Consider the following 18670-nt stretch of genomic DNA (forward strand, 5'->3'; position numbering starts at 1 on the left):
CCACACCTAACATTTGATTGAAAACATGTCATAATTTCGTGCGGGAGGCGCCGAGCAGTGGCTTTGATGCGTTGGCTCCATTATTCAGCTTTAATTAACTCGTCTGAATGTGTGTGACGATCCAAGTTGGCAGAATGGGGGCTCATTTATAATTCACCTTTTAAAGTGGGAATGAGGAATGGTTTCATTTTAAAGTGCATTCCGTCTAGTCTGGTCATCGACATGTTGTTTTGTCGTAAAGGGGGAAATTAGGCAATCGGGCTGTTTGTTCTTATGATAATTGCATTGGTCATTAAACACTTCCTGATATAGAAATAATGTGTGATATCTGTGGAGTTACATAAGGGATTTCATAGTCATGTATGGAGGATCAAAACTGCTACATTCAAAGACATCAATTAATCCTAAAAACATTATCTACAAAGAAAATTCTATGCATTAGAAATATCTGTATATCATAAATAAAGGTACTTGTAATTATTAAAAATGTGCAATTTTTTCTGTTATTATTATTATTTTTATTACTCAGAACAAATTGAAAAATGTTACACATATTTAATCTTGCATTTTAAATGAAAACATGAATGGAAACAAAAACACAGTCAAGACAATTTCAGACCAATCTTTATAATATTTTTAAAAATATTTTTGATACAGAAAGAAAACTAAAATTACGGTTAATATATGTAATTGAATTTATTAATTTTGTATTGTTTTGGAGGTAAATCAATTAACAATAGCACAGTTATACTTTGGTTAGCATTTTTAGCTCTTAATTGAACATATGTATTACACCCCCCTCCCCCAACACACACACATATATATTGCTTTTCTAAATCACTCTATCAGTAAATGATAAATCAATGTAGCAGCCACACTGATTTATCATTTATATATTACACTTAAGTAATTATTTCAAGATTCCTATAAAATAGAAATAGCAAAAAATAAAATATTAAATCTATAAAATAAATATGCAAATAGCTTTTATTGATAATTTAATTTTGTACATAAATACATATCTATTTATTAATTTGTTTTTATATATATATATAAATATATATATATAAAAATATAGGAGTCTTTCATGACTTATTCATTTACTGGATTTCGGCACTTCTCGCCCTCCATAACGCATGTGCCCTCTGAATGTCAGTAATCAGCCTTGGGGGGAGCTGTGGTCTGTTTACTAGAGGGAAGAGGGGAAGGAGAGAGGGCGAATGAAGGGAGGGGGAGAACAGAGGAGAGCGGAGAGAGAGCGAGAGAGGGAGGGCAGGCAAGAAAACTTTTCACTTGTGAGGATCCACAGAGGAAGCGTGTGTGCGTGTTGGAGCGGCGACCATGCAGGTAAAAACGCATTAGCTAATTGCTCCGAACTTAATTAAACGAGATTCGCGGTCGGTTAATTGTGCCCGTTCGAGCGCGGAGAGTGGAGCCTGCGACTGTTCAGACGGGCGAGTAAAACGACGGATCGTGCCCCGATACTAATCCGATCCATAATAGAAATCCTACATTAAATCCCAAACTTTTTTTTTTTCTGCCCCCTCCGTCTCTGTTTCGCCTGCTCTCCCTGCACCACCCCCATCGTCGAGGCGAACGCGACGCACGTACTTCGCTTTCAAGTAGCTTTTTTTTGTGTGTGTGTGTGTGTGTATCGTTTAATTCGCTCGCCAATTACGCGTTGGGAGCTGTTTAAATAAGAGTTTAAAATGCCCATGTGTTGCACCGAAAGTGGTTTAAGGTGTGGATACGAGCGCTAGGACGCAGTTAAATAGGGGGTCTAACTGGGCGGCGAGGGAGGAGGGGGTTCGAGTGTTCCCAACACATCTGTAAGCGGAGCCCACGTTCATTAATTAAATGGCTTTAGTCGGGCTAGGCCTCCATTTACGCTGCTGAGCAGCAGGCGGCGGGCGGTGCAACCCTAGATGCCCGATTGGCAGCCCACAATCAGAGGGGGAAGGAAATAACCAGAGGCCGAGGTTGATGTTTTTCTTTTTTTTTTTTTAATCCGAAGTTTAGTAAGAGATTTTTTTTTACTTATTATTTTTATGGCACGGGTTAACTCGATCGATGTTCTCCAGCTCCCACCCGGCCCGGACAGAGTTTGTTTCCAGGGAGTGGAGAGCGCCCAGTTGAAGGCAGTTTGAGCAACGGTTAATTATCAGCGCCTGCTAACAGGCTAGCTAGCGAAGTGACACGGCTGTTAACAGCTCCGGCTCTTTTGTTTATTAATGTAACGACGGCCCAGCCCAAACCGAGAGCCGACTGGAGGTTATGCTGGCGCTCTCCTCGTCCTTTTTCGCAGTTTTAGACAAGTGTGTCCGTCGCCGCGGGATTATTTTTTTTTGGTAGACTAACGGCTAACGAGCATTTCCAAGCAGCACTGTAATGCGACGTTGCAGGGGGGCTTCACAGCCTAGCTTGCTAGCTAATTGATTCGCTCGGCATAGCTAATTAGACTGCTCATTAATTAGCCTCCTTAAGGCAGAGAGACCCAAAAAGCTGCTACGTTTGGGTCTTTATTGTTAAATGTGTCACGGGGTGTTAAATGTGATGTACACAATGCAGGGGTAGGCTCGTCGAAATAGTATCCGATCACATATCTCCGCTAGCTTGCTAATTGGCATGAGTAGGAAGTAAGGTGGTAGCTGTGTTGGTATTTTTCCTCCCAGGCACGGGTTGCGTTTTTGGCTGCATCTGTGATTATTAATGCTGGCAGAAAAATGCGTCTACGGTTTTCTTGACTTGCATGCTGCTGGATGTCTTATTTTTCTTTTTTAATGAACACAAATGCATGCTGTTGAGTTGAAGCAACGAGATCTGAAAATAAAACGGCCCAGTGTTTTTGTGGCATCTGTCAGAAGTGGTGCTGCATGGCATAATTTGCATTTCTTTTTCTTTTTTGCCTGGTTTGTTCTCCTTTTTTTTTTTCTTTTTTTTTTTTTGTAGTACAAGTTTGTGCACATGTGCTCCGAGATTAGTCTGAATTTAGCTTGAATTAAAAGAGGAATAAAACATTAGCTATTCCATGTGGGAACCTCATTATATAGACGGGGTCTTGCACTACAATGTGAAATTTGAGCAGGTTATGGCAAACAAATAAGAGGAACCTCCCATAAACACATGGGCCAATCTGACGATCCCATGCTACGGGGTGTTTTTGTCTTTCAATTTACACTTAAACTTGTACAAAGTGTTGACTACCCCAGCATCACAAGTGGTGTTGCCTTTTTTATATATTCCCACGAATCAACAAACAATATTTAGTGATTTGAACACATTCCAGGTTGTTCTGATCACTGTAACCGCTTGAATTTTACAAGTCAGTTAACCCACATCTGTAAGCGGAGGAAGGACATTCAGATTGTATTCTTCTTTAAAAGTCGACATTATAGCTGAATGCTAAAAATGAACTATTCAATGCCATTTTTAGCAGAAACCAGAGCTCGTCAGGACTATTTTTATATTCGTTGTTTGACGCAAACCTTCTTGAAAACATTAACTAACGTAATGGGTTTTTTTTATTCTTCATATACATTTGGCTTAGCAAAGCTTCAGCAATATGCTTCCAGCTCTGTTGTTTAAAGTAAAATAAAATGGACAATCTGGATATCTTTACTTTGTTAATGTTGCAAACAACGCCAAAGCACTTTGTAAAGGGCCTAATAACCAACCAGATGATTGGAGGACAAATAGTGGCATGAACCTTGCTCTAGTATCATGCGTTTTACTTTTTTTAAATACTCATGTTTAATCAATTTTAGAGAGTAGTTAGTCTCTAAAGTTAGTAGACATCTTTAAGAGTTTATTTTGCAGAATCTAAATTTTTTATTTTTTATATTTTTTTTGGTTCAACTCTTTGTAGAGAAACGCCGGTATAACAAGCTAATAATCACTGGCTAATTCAACAGAATACTTTAAGTAGCTTGCTGGTTTTCTGCTTATCAGACCAGAAAACAGCTTTAACTTAATTTGATGGATAGCGGGCGCTCTTTTTAGTTTCCACACACTGATTTATTTATCTTTTTTTTTTTTTATTCGTGTGTGACAGAAAGCATTTTTTTTCTTGAAAACAAGGCCAAAAGTCTCCTCCTTTCAGCTAGATGGCTGGCAGTACAGAGCAACAAGTGGGGGCAGCACTTGCTGCCCTGACTCTTCATTCAGCATCTAATTGAAAGTAGTTTAAATCGTAGGAGAGAACATGTTAGTGGATTTAAAGGAGTAACTTTAGCCTACGCGCGTGGTTAAAGATTTGACGTAAAGGCGGAATAACGCGTCTAAATATAATGCTGATCTGAGATTAGTTTGTATTTCAACTAAATAAAACTGCAAAATGACTCCCTTCTTATGGATTGACATGGTTGGATGAGGTCAATTGGTTGAATGCCTTTTTATTTAGAGGGTTTAATTTCGACTTCCAAGGATAATGCATTTCCATTTGCATTCAAAGTTTTGTGTCGTCTCAAGAGTTGAAATGCGTTCCAGGAAACGAGCCGTGGGGAGCATAAACATCGTGCATTCTCAGAGTCTTTGATGAAATTACCCCAGTATCAAGCAGCTATTAACGGGCCCGCTACGAGGCTTAACCAACAAGTGCACTAAAGTATTTTTAGAAGGAGGAGTGTGATTCACTGACATTCGTTTGTATCTGTCAGGAGGAGCCTGGAGAGACGGTGTGCAGTGAAAGGAATGGAGTTGCAAAGTGGCTGTGCCCGCTGTGCCAACAAGGGCAGCCTGACAGATTTTCCTTGTCTCTACATCTCACTGAGCAACACAGCGTACTTCCGTCGTGTGTGGACAGACTGCTGGACATTGTAAGTTTGGTATGTGACCATTCGCAATATCTTGCATTCCAAATGTCATAATCGATGGCTTGACTCATTTTAGTTTTTTGTTTTTTTTTAACTGTCATTGCTCTCTAATTACATTGCTTAACCAATAATTGCAGCCAGTGGAAGGAAGAAAGTAAAAGATCTGGGTCCTACAGAGCTAACCTCAGGTGTACAAATTGAAAATGATCCTGTGTTATTAAACAAAAATAAAACAAAAGACCTTGCTGCTTCCATTTGGATTAAGCAGAAAAGTTGCAGCCTGACGAATCTAATTAAAGCACTTCATTAACTAATCATCACCATGTGTGACGATGTTTCCTGTAAATGCAGGGGCTTTGGCAGTTTAGTAGTCTTGTGTCCATCTACACAATGCCAAGGTGGGAAGACATCAGCAGTGACTTTAGAGAAGCAATTGCTGCTGCCATTTAGTCTTTCAAGGGGTTGGACCATATGAAAGCAGGTTAAAAGCCATCATTTAGCAGCTACAGATTATTCACAAGTGATATAAAATTTAAGATAGCTCTTATCTTCCCAGGATGGAATGTTTTTGAACCATGTTTGTACTCAAAAAGCATGTTTGTAGTACAACCTTGAGAGATGATGGTTAAATCGCCAGGCTTTAACCCTGGATGCTAGCTCATGCCTTAAAGTCTTAAAAGTATTTAAAATGAAAGCCTTTGGATGTCTTAAATTAATTTTAAAATAAGTTGGCCTTAAATATGTTGGTCAGGGTTCTTACATTTTGTTGTGACAGAGCTATTTAATCATAATCTGTGCAGTTTTCTTTGCTTTCCTCATGGGACTTTACTGTTGCGCAAAACTTGAGTCACATGCAGACATCTTCAATGCTTTGTGTGACTCGAGGTGGTTGCGGTTACAGTAACTAGCTGCTAATATACCTGTGCAAGCTAGCTTAATAGATAGCTAGCTATAATGATATAGCTAGCTAGCGAACCAGCAAGACTAGCTAACACGGTGGCAAAGGTAAAGCTAGCTATCTATTATATTAATTATGGGTAAGTGAAAATTTATTGCCAGCTTGCTGGACAATGTTTGTCTTAGCTGTTGGCTCATTGCTGTTGTCAACCCATACAATTTATTTATTAGTGATTTTCTTTTGTACATTTTTGTCATGGTAGGTCTTAAATTCCATTCATAACGGGCTTAAAATAGTGGCTAAAAAATCTTTCATTTGAGTTAGTGAAATGTGCGTAAGCCTTTTAACTTGGACTTTAAATTTGTGGCTGAATTTTCTTAATCTTAAGATTACCCTTTGGTTAATGCTTATAACTCACAATTAGCAATGAAATGCTTGTTAAAGTAGTTGTTAGAGACAATTAACTAGAGGAATAAATGATGCAATACAAAGTGTGTTGATACACTAATAGGATTGGCAGCTCTAGGTGAACACAGTTTATTATTAGAACAACAATAGACTAAGTTTTAAAGTGTTTATGGAGACACCACATTGGGAATAATGAGCCACCTCATTAAGTTACAAAAAAAAAAAAAAAACTTTAAAGAAAACACTTATTGTGAAGTGGTGGGGAGACAGCGAGTTTGTATTGGTGGATCTATTAAAGACGGGGTATGCTTTCGGGGTAATTTGCAAATTAAAGACTAGCCAGGCTTGCTATGTGTAATATAACCACACTTGCTTGAGTCACGCCCAAATGTGCTACATAATGACATTCGGCTCATCTGGCAGGAGCTGCTGCAGAGTCAAGTTTGTGATGGGAATTCAGCTGAACGACTCCTTCTCTTTTTACAGGCTGTTTTAAGACAGGCTGCGAGTGGAGCAGAAGAGTGCAAAGGTGTTCAGGAGACCACAGGTGAGTGTTGGGAATACTTACAGTTAGTTAAATCATAAATGGATATGACATAATCATCTATGTGTGCATTTTAAACTAACTGGATGGATTCCCAGACTAGTAAATATGGATTCTGTAGTGCTGTGGAAAGTATTTGCCCATGCATTGGTTTTGCTTTTTTTGCCTCAGTTAAATTTTCAAATGACTATCAATTAAGAAAAAGAAAAAAAAAACAGCCTCCAGACCAACATACGTGAAAAACAAACTGGTTTTTCCACTCTTGGCCCTTGAAGCAATTGTGAAAGCTGGCATTGAGCCTTTTACTTTGCAATAGTGAAACTCTTCTTGGCAAAATGCATTTAATTCAATCACATTGGAGGGTTTTCAAGAAGATCACCACCCCTCTTCTGAATCAATTACAAGTCTAGACTTTGAGTAGACCATGCCAAAACTTTCTCTAGTGCAAAACCCAATTTCACTTTAGCTTTTGGTGACGATCCGATGCCCGGATATTCTCCTTCAGAATTTGCTCGGGAGCAAAATTCATGGTTCCAACATCTGGGTTCGTTCAGGTCTTGAAACTAGGTGTTTATTATTTTTAAATGTTTAGAATATGAAATCTAAGAAATAGGGGAAAGCAATAAATTAGCATTGATTTTGTTCATTTATATCCAAAAACATGAAAGTTAAGTCTTTTCTTTTCTTTTTTTTCCCCCTAGATGCTGAATTTTCACAACTGATGTCCACTGAAGAGACCCATTCAGACCCCTGCCAATCTACAGAGTGTTCAGAAGCTAGCCAGACCCTTGCTGACAAAGAGATGGAGGAGGAAAGCATAATGGAACGGGAGGGAGGTGACGCTGAAGCGGTTTTAGAAGAGGAGGGAAACTTGCTCCCAGAAGCCAAACTGCAAAATGCAACAGAAAACTCAGAAATACCAGGAATGAGTGACAAATCAGTTGGTAAAAACAGCGTTCCAGCTGAAAAAAGCACCCGGTCATTCAAATGCAATGCCTGCTTGGAAAGTTTCTCCAACAGGACTGCCTTGAGTGTTCATTATACCTCTGCATCCCATGTTCAGAGGATGACCTCAGGCGCTGCAAAGCAAGGTGCAGAAGGCTCTACCCAGCCTCCCTCAGTTGCGGGTCTGTCTCGTCCGTACATATCGAACAAGCCCTACCAGTGTGCTGTGTGTCGAGTCTCCTACAATCACGCCATCACCCTTGAGAGCCATATGAAATCTGTTTTGCATCAAACCCGCAGCAGAAATGCTGGCATGGTTTCAAACGGTGCAGTACCTGCTGCCAGTTCGAGGAGTAGCAACACCAGCGCTCTGAACCCAGTAGTGACGACCTCTGAAAGCAGAGGCAGCTCCTTGGGTATCACCAGCAACTGTGCTGCTCCTGCGACAGTGATGGTGAGTGGCGTGAAGGATGGAGAACAGATTGCAGGTTCACAAGTGGCTCCCTCCCTCCTCACCTCCCCGGTGGCCTCAGCTCAGGCAGTCTCTGCCTTTCTCACCCTCCTCACATCAACTCCTAGCACCCTGTCGCATTCCATCCTCCCGTCGCTGTTTGCAGCGGGCGCTGCTCCCGGTACCGCTGCGCCTCAGCTCGTGCCTCAGCCTCACATGGTCATGCCCCTGATCTTAAATGGGCTCCAAGCCCAAACTCAGCAGCATCAAGACAACCAGCAAGGACAGCTCCTTACGCAGTGCGTGCCATTCGTAGGCCTCAACCCAGCCCAGCAAGCCCTACTAACCCAAAGACTTAACAGCTTACAGAACCAGTGGCCGTCATCGGTTGTTTCAGCTCACATGCAGCCCCCTCAGGAAGAGCAAGGGCAAGAGAGGCAGAGCAGCGACGAAAAGTCCTCGAATCAGATCAAGAATGGGGACAACGGGACTTCGGAGAACAGCAAGGGAGAAAGACCTGAAGGAGAAACTGTTGATGAATCTGCACAGTGTGCAGACGAAGAAGACAAAGGGAAGGTTGACGGCAATGAGGACAAGGTGAAAGAACATCAAGATAGCACAACAGATGGAGATGGCTCTACAGATCAGTTGAATTTGAAAGGTGATAAAGAAAATTGCCTGAATCACTCCCGGGCAGGCACAGGCAAGAGCCTCCGCAATAACAACCTCTCGCCTTCAGTTTCTGTGGCCAGCCTCAGTCCAGTGAACTTAGACCTTACACTCAGCCCCGATTCCACCCCTCAGAAATCTCAATCTGGCACCACCCCTTGTGATTCACCAAAATCCAGCCCGAATACCAATGCCTTAACCACCAGCCAAACTAATCTTCGTTGTAACGCCGTAGAGGCCAATCATTTAGACCTTCCTGTACTGTCAGAGTTCCAGTCCGAGGTTCTGTGGGCATTCTTTGAGTCCCGTAGTGAGGCGGATGCTGCAAGTCCTCCTCATGAGGACTGTGAAGCACTAGGTAGAGAGGTGGGGCTTTCAGAAGAGGAAGTGCGGAGGTGGTTGAGCCACGCCCGGCAGACAAAGCAGAGACGGAGAGCTGAGCTAAAACACATGGATGGATTTGCAAAACACAGTCAAGGATCTGATAACGACTATGACGACGAGGAAAACTCTCTCATTATTGCAGAAGGTGACGACGATCCTGAAGCTTCAAGTAGTCAGGTCATGGATTTGTCTGGCACAAGAGAGAAATGCAAGAGGAGGGACGCAGGAAGGGAGAGACGTGGAGACTCCGCTCTAACGTCCGACTCAGAAACCGAAATGTACACATCTGTCATCGTTTCTGATGAGGAAAGCCAAAACGAATTGCTCAGAGAAGGTCCTGAAAGTCCTGCTAAGGACGAAGCACAGCGGGAGATGCACAGCGACAAGGGCACCGCTGGAGGAAAGGTGCTGCGCTCCACAACTGTGTTCCTCTCTGATGCAGAGGACGAGTATGAAGATGACGAGGGTGGAGGAGCTCAGAGGGCTAAGAAGAAAAAGCGTAAAGGCGATTTTGAGCGAGATGAGGTGGAGTCAAAGAAGGAAAGACAGGACCCGGATGTAGATCTGGAGTTGGAGGCTCAAGGGGATCCTCCGAATGCGCAATCCACAGCGATGGACCATACTGAGATTTCCCCCGGTGCTCTACACTCTGTCCCTTTGTCCATTTCCCCATTTTCTACACAGTTCCTTAGCCCTTATGTTCTCTCCCTTGCTCCCTCAATGGCAAGCGATGGAAGCAAATTATCGGTATTTCCAAACTCCCCAACAATCTCTCGCTTTCCTGGCTCTTTACTCTCGCAGACTCTCTCCTCCCACAACCAAACCTCTCTCTACCTGTCCAACGGAGATGATTCCGAATCTGCGCTGGATCTCAGCATAGGGAAAAACAACTCCAAGTATGCTTCGTCCTCCTCATCTGTCGACAAAATATCTGTACAGAAGGGACAGCTGTTGGACGGACTTGGCCTCCGCCCCACATCCAAAGGCATGGTGGTTGTCCAGGTTAAACCAGAACCCGGGACTGCTGTGTCTTCATCCAATAGCCCAATAAATCTGGTCAACTGCAGCCACATGACAAAGTCGAACATTTATATGAGGGCAGATAACAGGACAAACGCCACTTTTGTGAAAGTGGAGAGAGACCGGGAGAAAGAGACTGAGCTGCAAGAGAGGAAGTCCAAAGGAAAAAGGTACCGGGACATGCGCCGCTCAAGGACCATCATTCAAGCTGAACAGCTTGACATTCTGTATGGCTGCTATTTCAAAGACCCTAATCCCGGGAAGCACGAGTTTGAACAGATCGCCGAGTGGGTTCATCTTCCAAAAAAGGTTGTTCAGATCTGGTTCCAGAACATGAGGGCAAGGGAAAGGAAAGGCGAGGTCCGGTTCATCAGCGACGGCACTTTGGCTGCTGTTGGAAAACCTCTCATCAAATTCACATGGCCTCTTTCTAAACCCATATTCTCTAACAAGACTGCTACACATAACACCGGGGGCATCCCAGCTACTCCAATTGTTCGGACACTTATAAAGACGGACAAAGAGCCGGAAAAAGAGCCGGCAAAAGCGGCCTTAGTGAAGAAAGTGATCCCAGTTCCCATCAAGCCGAAGGAAGTAGCTAACCCCACCGCAGGGTCTCCTGTGAGCAGCAGCGTTACTGCAGTGCCAAAGACCAAGCTTGAAGCCAGCAGCAATGTCAGTATGTTGAAAGTTGCATCCAAAGTCCCTACACCCGTCCTCTTTCCCCCACCCAAGGAACCAGTTCCAATTGCCCCACGGCCCATCCAGAAACAAGAAGAGGAGAGTGAAGAAGAAAAAACCGACGAGGAAAAAGAGGATGACAGTGAAATGTTGATCAGACCGGGCATGGCTAACCGCATGGTACCGAAGCTGGCCACAACTCCCATTAACAACAGGCCTCCAGTCTCCACTCTAGTGCCGCCAAAACAAAACGGTCTCAACTACTGGACCCCCAAAGTCCCCATAAAGATCAACACTCTGTCAAGAGAACAACTGGCGCTTCCAACACACACGCCGTCTCGTACCATCCCCCCTCCTCCCACTCCTAGCATTGCGCCGGTCAGCCCAAACACACCCGGTTCCGCCAAAGCGGGGAGCCCGTCCACACCGATCATCATGAAATCCAGTCCGACGGAAAGCAGCTTTCTGTCCCACTCCGCCAGCCGCAGGCCACGCACCCACCTGTCCTGCCTTCAGCTGTCCATCTTGCAGTCATGCTATGAAACCTGTGCCCACCCCAATGCTATGGAGTGCGAAGCGATCGGCACAGAGCTCAACTTGCCTCTCAAGGTGGTGCAGATCTGGTTCCAGAATACCAGAGCCAAGGAAAAGCGCTGGAGGCTGCAGCAGGAAAAAATGGTACGTTCCCAGCTTGACATATTTGTCTGGTTGCTACTTTACTGTATTACTCTGTTTTTAAGACCAACAAAAAAGATACATTTTTTTGGGTTAGCAGTTATTGCTCCTCCTGCAGCAATAATCTTAACAAAAAGGGGTGTTTTGATGTGAAACTGTAGTATTCTGGTCAGAACATTAATTTTTGGTTTTTGGTCCTTTTTATAATATTTCTGAGGTATTCTTCCCCTCTTCAGTAAATATGTAAAAACTTAAAGTTTCTCTAATCCACATAGGATCTAAATATAGTGCTGTGAGAAAGTGTTACCTCTTTTACAATCTTTACTGTTTTAGATCATTGTACAATTTTTAAGATTTGGTGAAGATAACATGAATAAAAATAAAATGCAATTCTCAAATTATGATTTTATTTATTAAGGTAAAATAAAAAGCTAGTTAAGGCAATTTGAACATCTGTGTAAAATTCAGTGGTCTCTCAATAGATTCACTAGTGCCAAAATTGCCACGTGAATTAATCTTGAATGTGGAGTTTGGCCTACTTTTTGTATTTTAGCTACAATAGTATGGTGGACTGATCCTCCCAAATTTGACAAAAAAAATTTTTTAGAAAGAAATAAATGGCTTGATAAAGTAATATGCTAAATATTGCATTGAAAAATATTAACTTCCCCAACTTAACTGATTTATACAGTGCAACATTATTTCTATTTTCTTAATCTTCCCATTCTTTTTATTTTTAATGCAATTTATTTTAATTACTGTCACATTTTATTTCATACATTTTTTCCCCTAATTTTTTAATCATTTTTATTTACTGTCCCTTTTTTTTATATCATGCAGTGATTTATTTTCTCCTGTAATATTTTCTCATTATATTTTCTACCCTCTTTTCTCCTTTGCTTATTTACTGAGTCTTGTTTTCCTCATATTCATTCTTTTTTCTTTTTGTAGGAAAGTAATGTGACAGTAAATTTTAAAATAATAATAATTAGAAACAATATAATAAAAAAGTGAAATAAATGAATCTAATAAAACAGGACTGGAAATAAAACGGGAAATTAAATACTGGTGATTTGAAATCAATACTATTGAAAATAGTTGTTGCGCAGTAAACTAATAAGTTAGCATTTTTTGGGGCACAGCGGGGTTGCCATATTTGGTACATTAATCAAGACATTAATATTTTTTGCCAATTTTGGCAGGATCCATCCTCCATACTTTGCAAATAGTTTGTAAAAGATCATGCCAAAGCATTTCAATAAGATCGAACTCCAAACTTTGACTAAACCACTCAAAAAAAAAAAAAGATTTTATTTTTTGTAGCAATTTAGAAGTAAACTTGCTGGTGAGCTGTATAATCAAACTGCTTGTGCCCTTCAGGTCCCAAATTGATAGCTGAACAATCAGTCATCTTCAGGATTTTCTAGTAGAGAGCAGAATGCATGATCTCATCAATTACAGCAGCTAGACCAGGTGTTGAATCAGCAAAGCGCCACCAGCCTATCAAACACCTTCCAAAAAAAATTCCTCTTTTGTCCAGAGAATGTATAATAACTCTTGGGGATCATCAAAATGCTTTTCAGCACATGGGGAGAAGGGCCTGTTTTATCAGCAGCTTCTGTGTTCCCTGGGGAGCCACGTCTCTAAATGTTGACTCATTAATAAGGACCATAAGTGAGATTTGTAGGCCTGGAGATGTTCTGTGTCTTGTGAACTTCTGGGTGAGTCATCCATGTTCTCCTGGTGTAATTTGATAGGTTGGCCACTCCTGGGAACGTTTACCACTGGGCCACGATATCTTCATTTGTAGATAATGGCTCCAACTGTAGCTGGCTAGAGACCTAGAGCGTTAGAAATGACCTTGAAATCCTATCCAGACTGTTGCTTTTCAGGGAGTATTTCAATCTGTTCATGAATTTCTGAAGATCCAGACATGGTGTGTTGCTTTTTAAGATATTTTAGCCTACATCATGCTGTTGGACAGGGTGTGTTTAACTGATCTCTTGATTCTACAAGTCTGGTAATAAGGCCTTGGTGGGGATACTGAAATTGACCAAAAACATGACCAACTGAACCCAATCCAGGATTAAACAAAGGACTCAACTGTAATTCCACAAAAAATGCCAAGTTAATTTGGATCTCTCTTTTTTCCTTAATAAACCTAGACATCACAGATCCCCAACCTCAAATCCCCACGATTTGAGGTTGGGGATTTCCAAAAGCTTAATGTTGGCCGCTTTATTCATTCTACAATTTCCCATGTCTTTGTGGGTTCATTTTCATATTGGACCACCTAGATGATGGTGGTCCAATACCATCATCATCTACCATCAATATCACACCTGATATTCGGTTCGATTGGGGACTAAAAATTGCAACATTTGTTTACAATTGTGGCTAATGTGGTTTCCTTAATAACTGCACTGTGACAAACGATTTAAACCTTTTGAAAAACACCTGTCCCCCCCGCCACACAGGATTCTGTGGTTCTGCACCAAGAACCACTGAAGGAAACGACACATAAACCTCTGAAGTAGACACTGGGCACAACTTCCAGTGTCACAAAATCTTAAGAGAAGTGGATGTTTTTGTCCACTTTGAAGATACAGATTATCTTTGGCGAAAGACCACGAACCACTTCTCCTACAAGCACTAGACACCAGTAGGATAACGCTTGGCATTCACATATGTGTTCACTTCAACTCAACCGAGTCCTAGGTTTTTAGATGGACCAGAGTATCCCAGTTTGGTCCGCATCAGAGTTCGATTGTGCATTCACACCTCCCCAAATGAACCGGACTTTCTAGGCAAACAGACTAGAGTTCGATTAAAGCAGACAAAACAACGCTGGTGTGAATGCAACCTATGTAGTTTGATTGCAGTAGCAATTTCTGATACTTTCTTAAAATGTTAATGAGTCTTTTTCTATCTCTCTCTTTGTCTCCCTTGACCAACTGCAGTACCCCCTGTCAGATGGGAAAGTGGACACCAGCTCGGGAAGCTACCTTCACTACAGCGCCCTGAAAGCCAATCGGCCCATCCTTCCCAAGCCCGTTCAGCTAACGATCACCGAACCCGCGGCCTCTCCAGTGCCGGGCCAGCCCGCTCCAAAGGAAACCCTGACGGGCCACTGCGACGCCTGCAACATCTCCTTCGAGTCGCGGGCCGCCGCCAGGGCCCATGTCTTCTCCCCACATCACCTGGCCACTTTGAGAACCACTAACTTTGGCCAACCCACGGCCCTGGTCAGTAAGAACAGCTCGCAGGGTCCTCTCTCCACCGCTGTGACCAGCCCAGGAGCTGGCTCCGAAGGGGAGATCGTCATCGAGTTGCCACCCTCGATGGCCACCAGCAACAGTTAAAAAGACTCAGATCAGGCATGGTCTGCACATTGACAATTGTTGGACCCGTTTGGGCTTCTCAGATTTTAATAAACACATTTGAGCACTAATCCTCTAAAGGTAATCTTTCGCTACGCCTCCCTCCACCCCACTCCCCACTTTTTCTCCGCTCCTCTTTGCTCGACCGTCACTTGGCCTGACATGAACTGAGCAGACTCTCTTCCCATGCTGCTTGTCACTATATCAGCTGATTTCCTGATGAGTGTGCGAACCCACTAAAAGGTCTCCTTGACCTTTTCACACCGTACCGCAACAATTTCTGATCCTGACCCTGTGGTTATGTACTGATTTACTTCCTATAATTTGTAAAGGCACTCAACTCACAATGCTTGAGTTGTTCTGTCCTAAAGACTGATACAAGTGTTTCTACTTTTTGGCAGTGGCCACGGTGAGCCCATAAACACTTTTTTTGAGGTGACATGATATACTCACATAAAAAACTGCCTGTTTTTTTTTTGTTTTTTTCTATTTTCCCCCCCTGTGGAGTTGTGTTTTTTGTTTTCCCCTCATGCCAACTTTTCACCTCTTCTCTGGCAAAGATTGCTTAGATATCACACAACTGGACTGCGCTGTTGGGAGAGGAGAAAATAGCTGGTCAATAGCCAGCTTTTTGGTTGCTACAAGAATTATTCGTCTTCTCATTTGGGATTTAAAAGAGGTACTATAGAGAGAGAGAGAGAGAGAGAGTAGGGCAGCAAACTTGTCCACAATAACATGCTCATAGTTTCATGACAATCTAAAAAATAAAAAAAAAGACTGAGCTAAAAGGTTTTTAAGAAAGTAGAATCTGTGGCATACCGCACTTTGACATTTTACATTGTTTGAGATGTTTTTAAGCATTCTGATGCAGGTGTCTTTTTATGGAAAGATGCATTAATGCATGTTGGATGCCTTAATATAAATCACGTGAAATGAATTTGTTTTTTCGTTTTTTTTTGTTTGTTTCTTTTGCTAATCAGTTGTAATATGCTTTGGTTGTGAGCGTAATATACAAAAAAAAAAAAAAAGACTTGTCAATGAAGAGCTTTTTTTTTTTTTTTCAAAACTTTTTATACCCATTCAAGGGGATATGTCTCTTTGAATGTCACAGCCGATATTCTATGAGTTGAGAAATCCTGCCTGTAAATCTTTCAGCGTTTTCTTGGCCAAGAACTGTAATTGTTTTTTTTTTTACATTAAATTCTGTTTTTTTGTTTTTGTTGGTCAATTTTACATCCCCCCCCCAAATGTTTGTGTGTCTCATTTTTGGAATGTGACTCTTCAGACTTGCTTGGGAAATCTAAATGTTTTACACCTCCTGTTGGTGTGCTAGTAATATGGCAGCCTTAAAAGGAAACCCCAACAGGGGAGCTTTGTAAATTGATTTCAACTCTATTTGGCACTAAGACTCAGACTGATTTCCCAAATTTTTTTCTCTTGTTTTTGTCTTTTTGAATACTGTAAAAGTTTTTTTTTTTTTTTAAATACTCATTTTATTCTCTTGAGTGTTTGTTCAACGACAGGAAGCAATTACAACTGGCAAAACATTTTTATTTAGGTCAAAAGCCAATCCAGTCAGATTGAGAAAGCAGGCCTTCTTCCCCCCTCATTGTTTTGGGTCTGTTTCAAAGCAGAAAGTGATCCTGGTCATGTATGTGCTGTGAAATGTTATACTCTTGAAACCCACGACGACGGAGACAGTCGGGTATTATTGGTATCATCTGGTTTATGGGTACTCAAACCTAGGAAATAAATTAGGAAACTGAAAATGTATTCACTGAGAGCTAATAAGATGGTGCTGTGTTGAAGGACACAAACTAAAGATGTTTTCCTTCGGTATAAGTTGTATATTAATGTTACTATTAATAGTTTTAACAAAAAAAGAAAATGCAAAACTAAAACCTGAACTTTTTGTAAAGAAATATATTAAAAAAAAAATAACTGATATTCCAAAGTAATCCTCACTTTGCTTTCTGTCATTCAGAAACCAAAAAGCAATCTTTAGGTCGACAGAGAGCAGGAGAGGTCCTAATGCAAACTGTAAAAAAAAAAAAAAAAAAAAGGACATCCCACAGCTTGACACTTGCACTAGTCCACCATTTTTGCACAAGCTACAGACATGCGAGACGAACGCAGCCATCGTTGCAGCGGTGTTACAAAGACGGGAACGATGTCCTTTTAACTATGAGTAATAATTTGTACTTCTGTTGGAAACTGTATCTTGTGTGTAAAGCAAGGACTAGTGTGCTCCAACCTCAAGACTGGGATTACACACACAGACACGGTGTTGCACTGTCCAAACTAGATGACGTTTTTATGGAGATCTGCTTTATGTTCCCTTATGTTTCATTGTCACTTTTGATTATCACTATTGTTAGATCTGTACTACTACTTATACAATTTATTATTACTACTCATCACTGTTTGTTTTTTTTTGTTTGTTTTATTCTTACGGATTCATAATGGGTTTCAATGCCACCGCTCTGCTCAGAAAGAGTATGGTATTCCTATGAATATTGAACAATAATAGTGGCAGTGTTGTTATGACTTGTTAGATTTTATGATTAAGCTTAATTTTCCTCCTCACCTTGTACCTGCCTTTGTGTTTGGTCTCCATTATGCTTTCTTTGTTATACAGAAAAACAAATAAAACCAGTTGAACAACAAAGCGCATAAAGTTGGTCTGATTTCATCAAACCTACTGCTGAAAAAATAACCGTAGTACATATACTGTTAGATCAATACAGTAGGAGATGCTTATTTGCATAAATGCTGTTTGGAATATATTTTGTAATGCAAATATATATGTTAGTTGAAATTTTCATAAAGATCTCGCAAATTGTCCAGGTTTCCTCTGGGGAAACCAGAGTGGGCCGTTTCAAACAGGAAAAAAAAATTTCTGGTAAACATGCTAAAATGTTTTTTCAAAAGTGACATATTTAGAATAGCTTTTATTTTAGTATACAGAAAATATTCAGCATGCTAAATGTTAGTCTCGAAACGTTAATAACTTCAGAGCAAAATAGCTTGACCTCTTCCTGCCCAGCGGTCACTATCGTGGCCAGTTATTTAACAGCTGCTTTCTAGCGTGTGGGTGTTGATTGTATTCATTCATTGGACTCGAGTGCGTCACTCCGTAAACCTGCCACCTACTGGGCAAACGTTGTAACTTCAAGAAATGAAAAGATTCATAAAATAACACGTGGTGGTCCTCAGGTAGTCGGACAAATGCTGAGCACTGGACGAAATATTTACCAGTACAGTATGAGATTATTGTCAGTAAAAACAACAATAATAAAAATAAAATACATAAAATAAATAATATCAGTGACATTAATAAACCGCTAAGAACCAATCTAATTGTCGAAATTGAGAAAGATCAGCATTTATTTTGGGATTATGTTACAATTAATCACGTTTATTAACGGGGACACCCTGTGTCACTGGCTATATTTTACCCAAGCATTTTTCATCACTGGGACTATAATCTTGAAAGTAGTTGTAACACCTGCAGTCAAAAAATGAGTTTATCACACAGCAGTGTATTGTTTGTGTTGTAATTAGTGTTATCCTGATATTCCTTTTATGAAGGGCAAAAACTAAGATGTTTTATGGATGTTTATGTAATTCTAAAAGAATGCTGGTTCAGAGATATATGCTTAGGCTTACCATGGAAGCAAAAATGCATGCTTATGGTTTTCTTGGAGTACAAAAAGTAAGGTAATGGACAATAATGACCCCCCTCCTCCCCCTCTCCCAAATATGCACTATTGTTCAGTTCTTTTACATCATAAAGTACAGGTA

The 18670-nt window shown here is 41.1% G+C and overlaps 1 protein-coding gene across 3 annotated transcripts; it reads left to right on the forward strand.

Annotated features, from left to right (window-relative positions):
• The first annotated feature begins 1188 nt into the window (after positions 1 to 1188).
• Positions 1189 to 17534, forward strand: zfhx2 (zinc finger homeobox 2). Of its 3 annotated transcripts, none has more exons than XM_028004560.1 (5): positions 1189 to 1347; positions 4656 to 4814; positions 6604 to 6664; positions 7363 to 11489; positions 14447 to 17534. In XM_028004560.1, the coding sequence occupies exons 1-5, from the start codon at positions 1342 to 1344 to the stop codon at positions 14846 to 14848; spliced, it is 4755 nt and encodes a 1584-aa protein (XP_027860361.1). In that variant the 5' UTR covers positions 1189 to 1341; the 3' UTR covers positions 14849 to 17534. The 3 variants fall into 3 exon arrangements, with proteins under 3 accessions (XP_027860361.1, XP_027860360.1, XP_027860362.1); XM_028004559.1 differs by having other exon boundaries at positions 1190 to 1347; positions 4656 to 4823; XM_028004561.1 differs by lacking the exon at positions 1189 to 1347 and adding an exon at positions 1663 to 1979 and having other exon boundaries at positions 4656 to 4823.
• The last annotated feature ends 1136 nt before the right edge of the window (positions 17535 to 18670 follow it).

Source organism: Xiphophorus couchianus, chromosome 21 (genome assembly GCF_001444195.1).
Source record: "Xiphophorus couchianus chromosome 21, X_couchianus-1.0, whole genome shotgun sequence".
Taxonomy (NCBI): domain Eukaryota; kingdom Metazoa; phylum Chordata; class Actinopteri; order Cyprinodontiformes; family Poeciliidae; genus Xiphophorus; species Xiphophorus couchianus.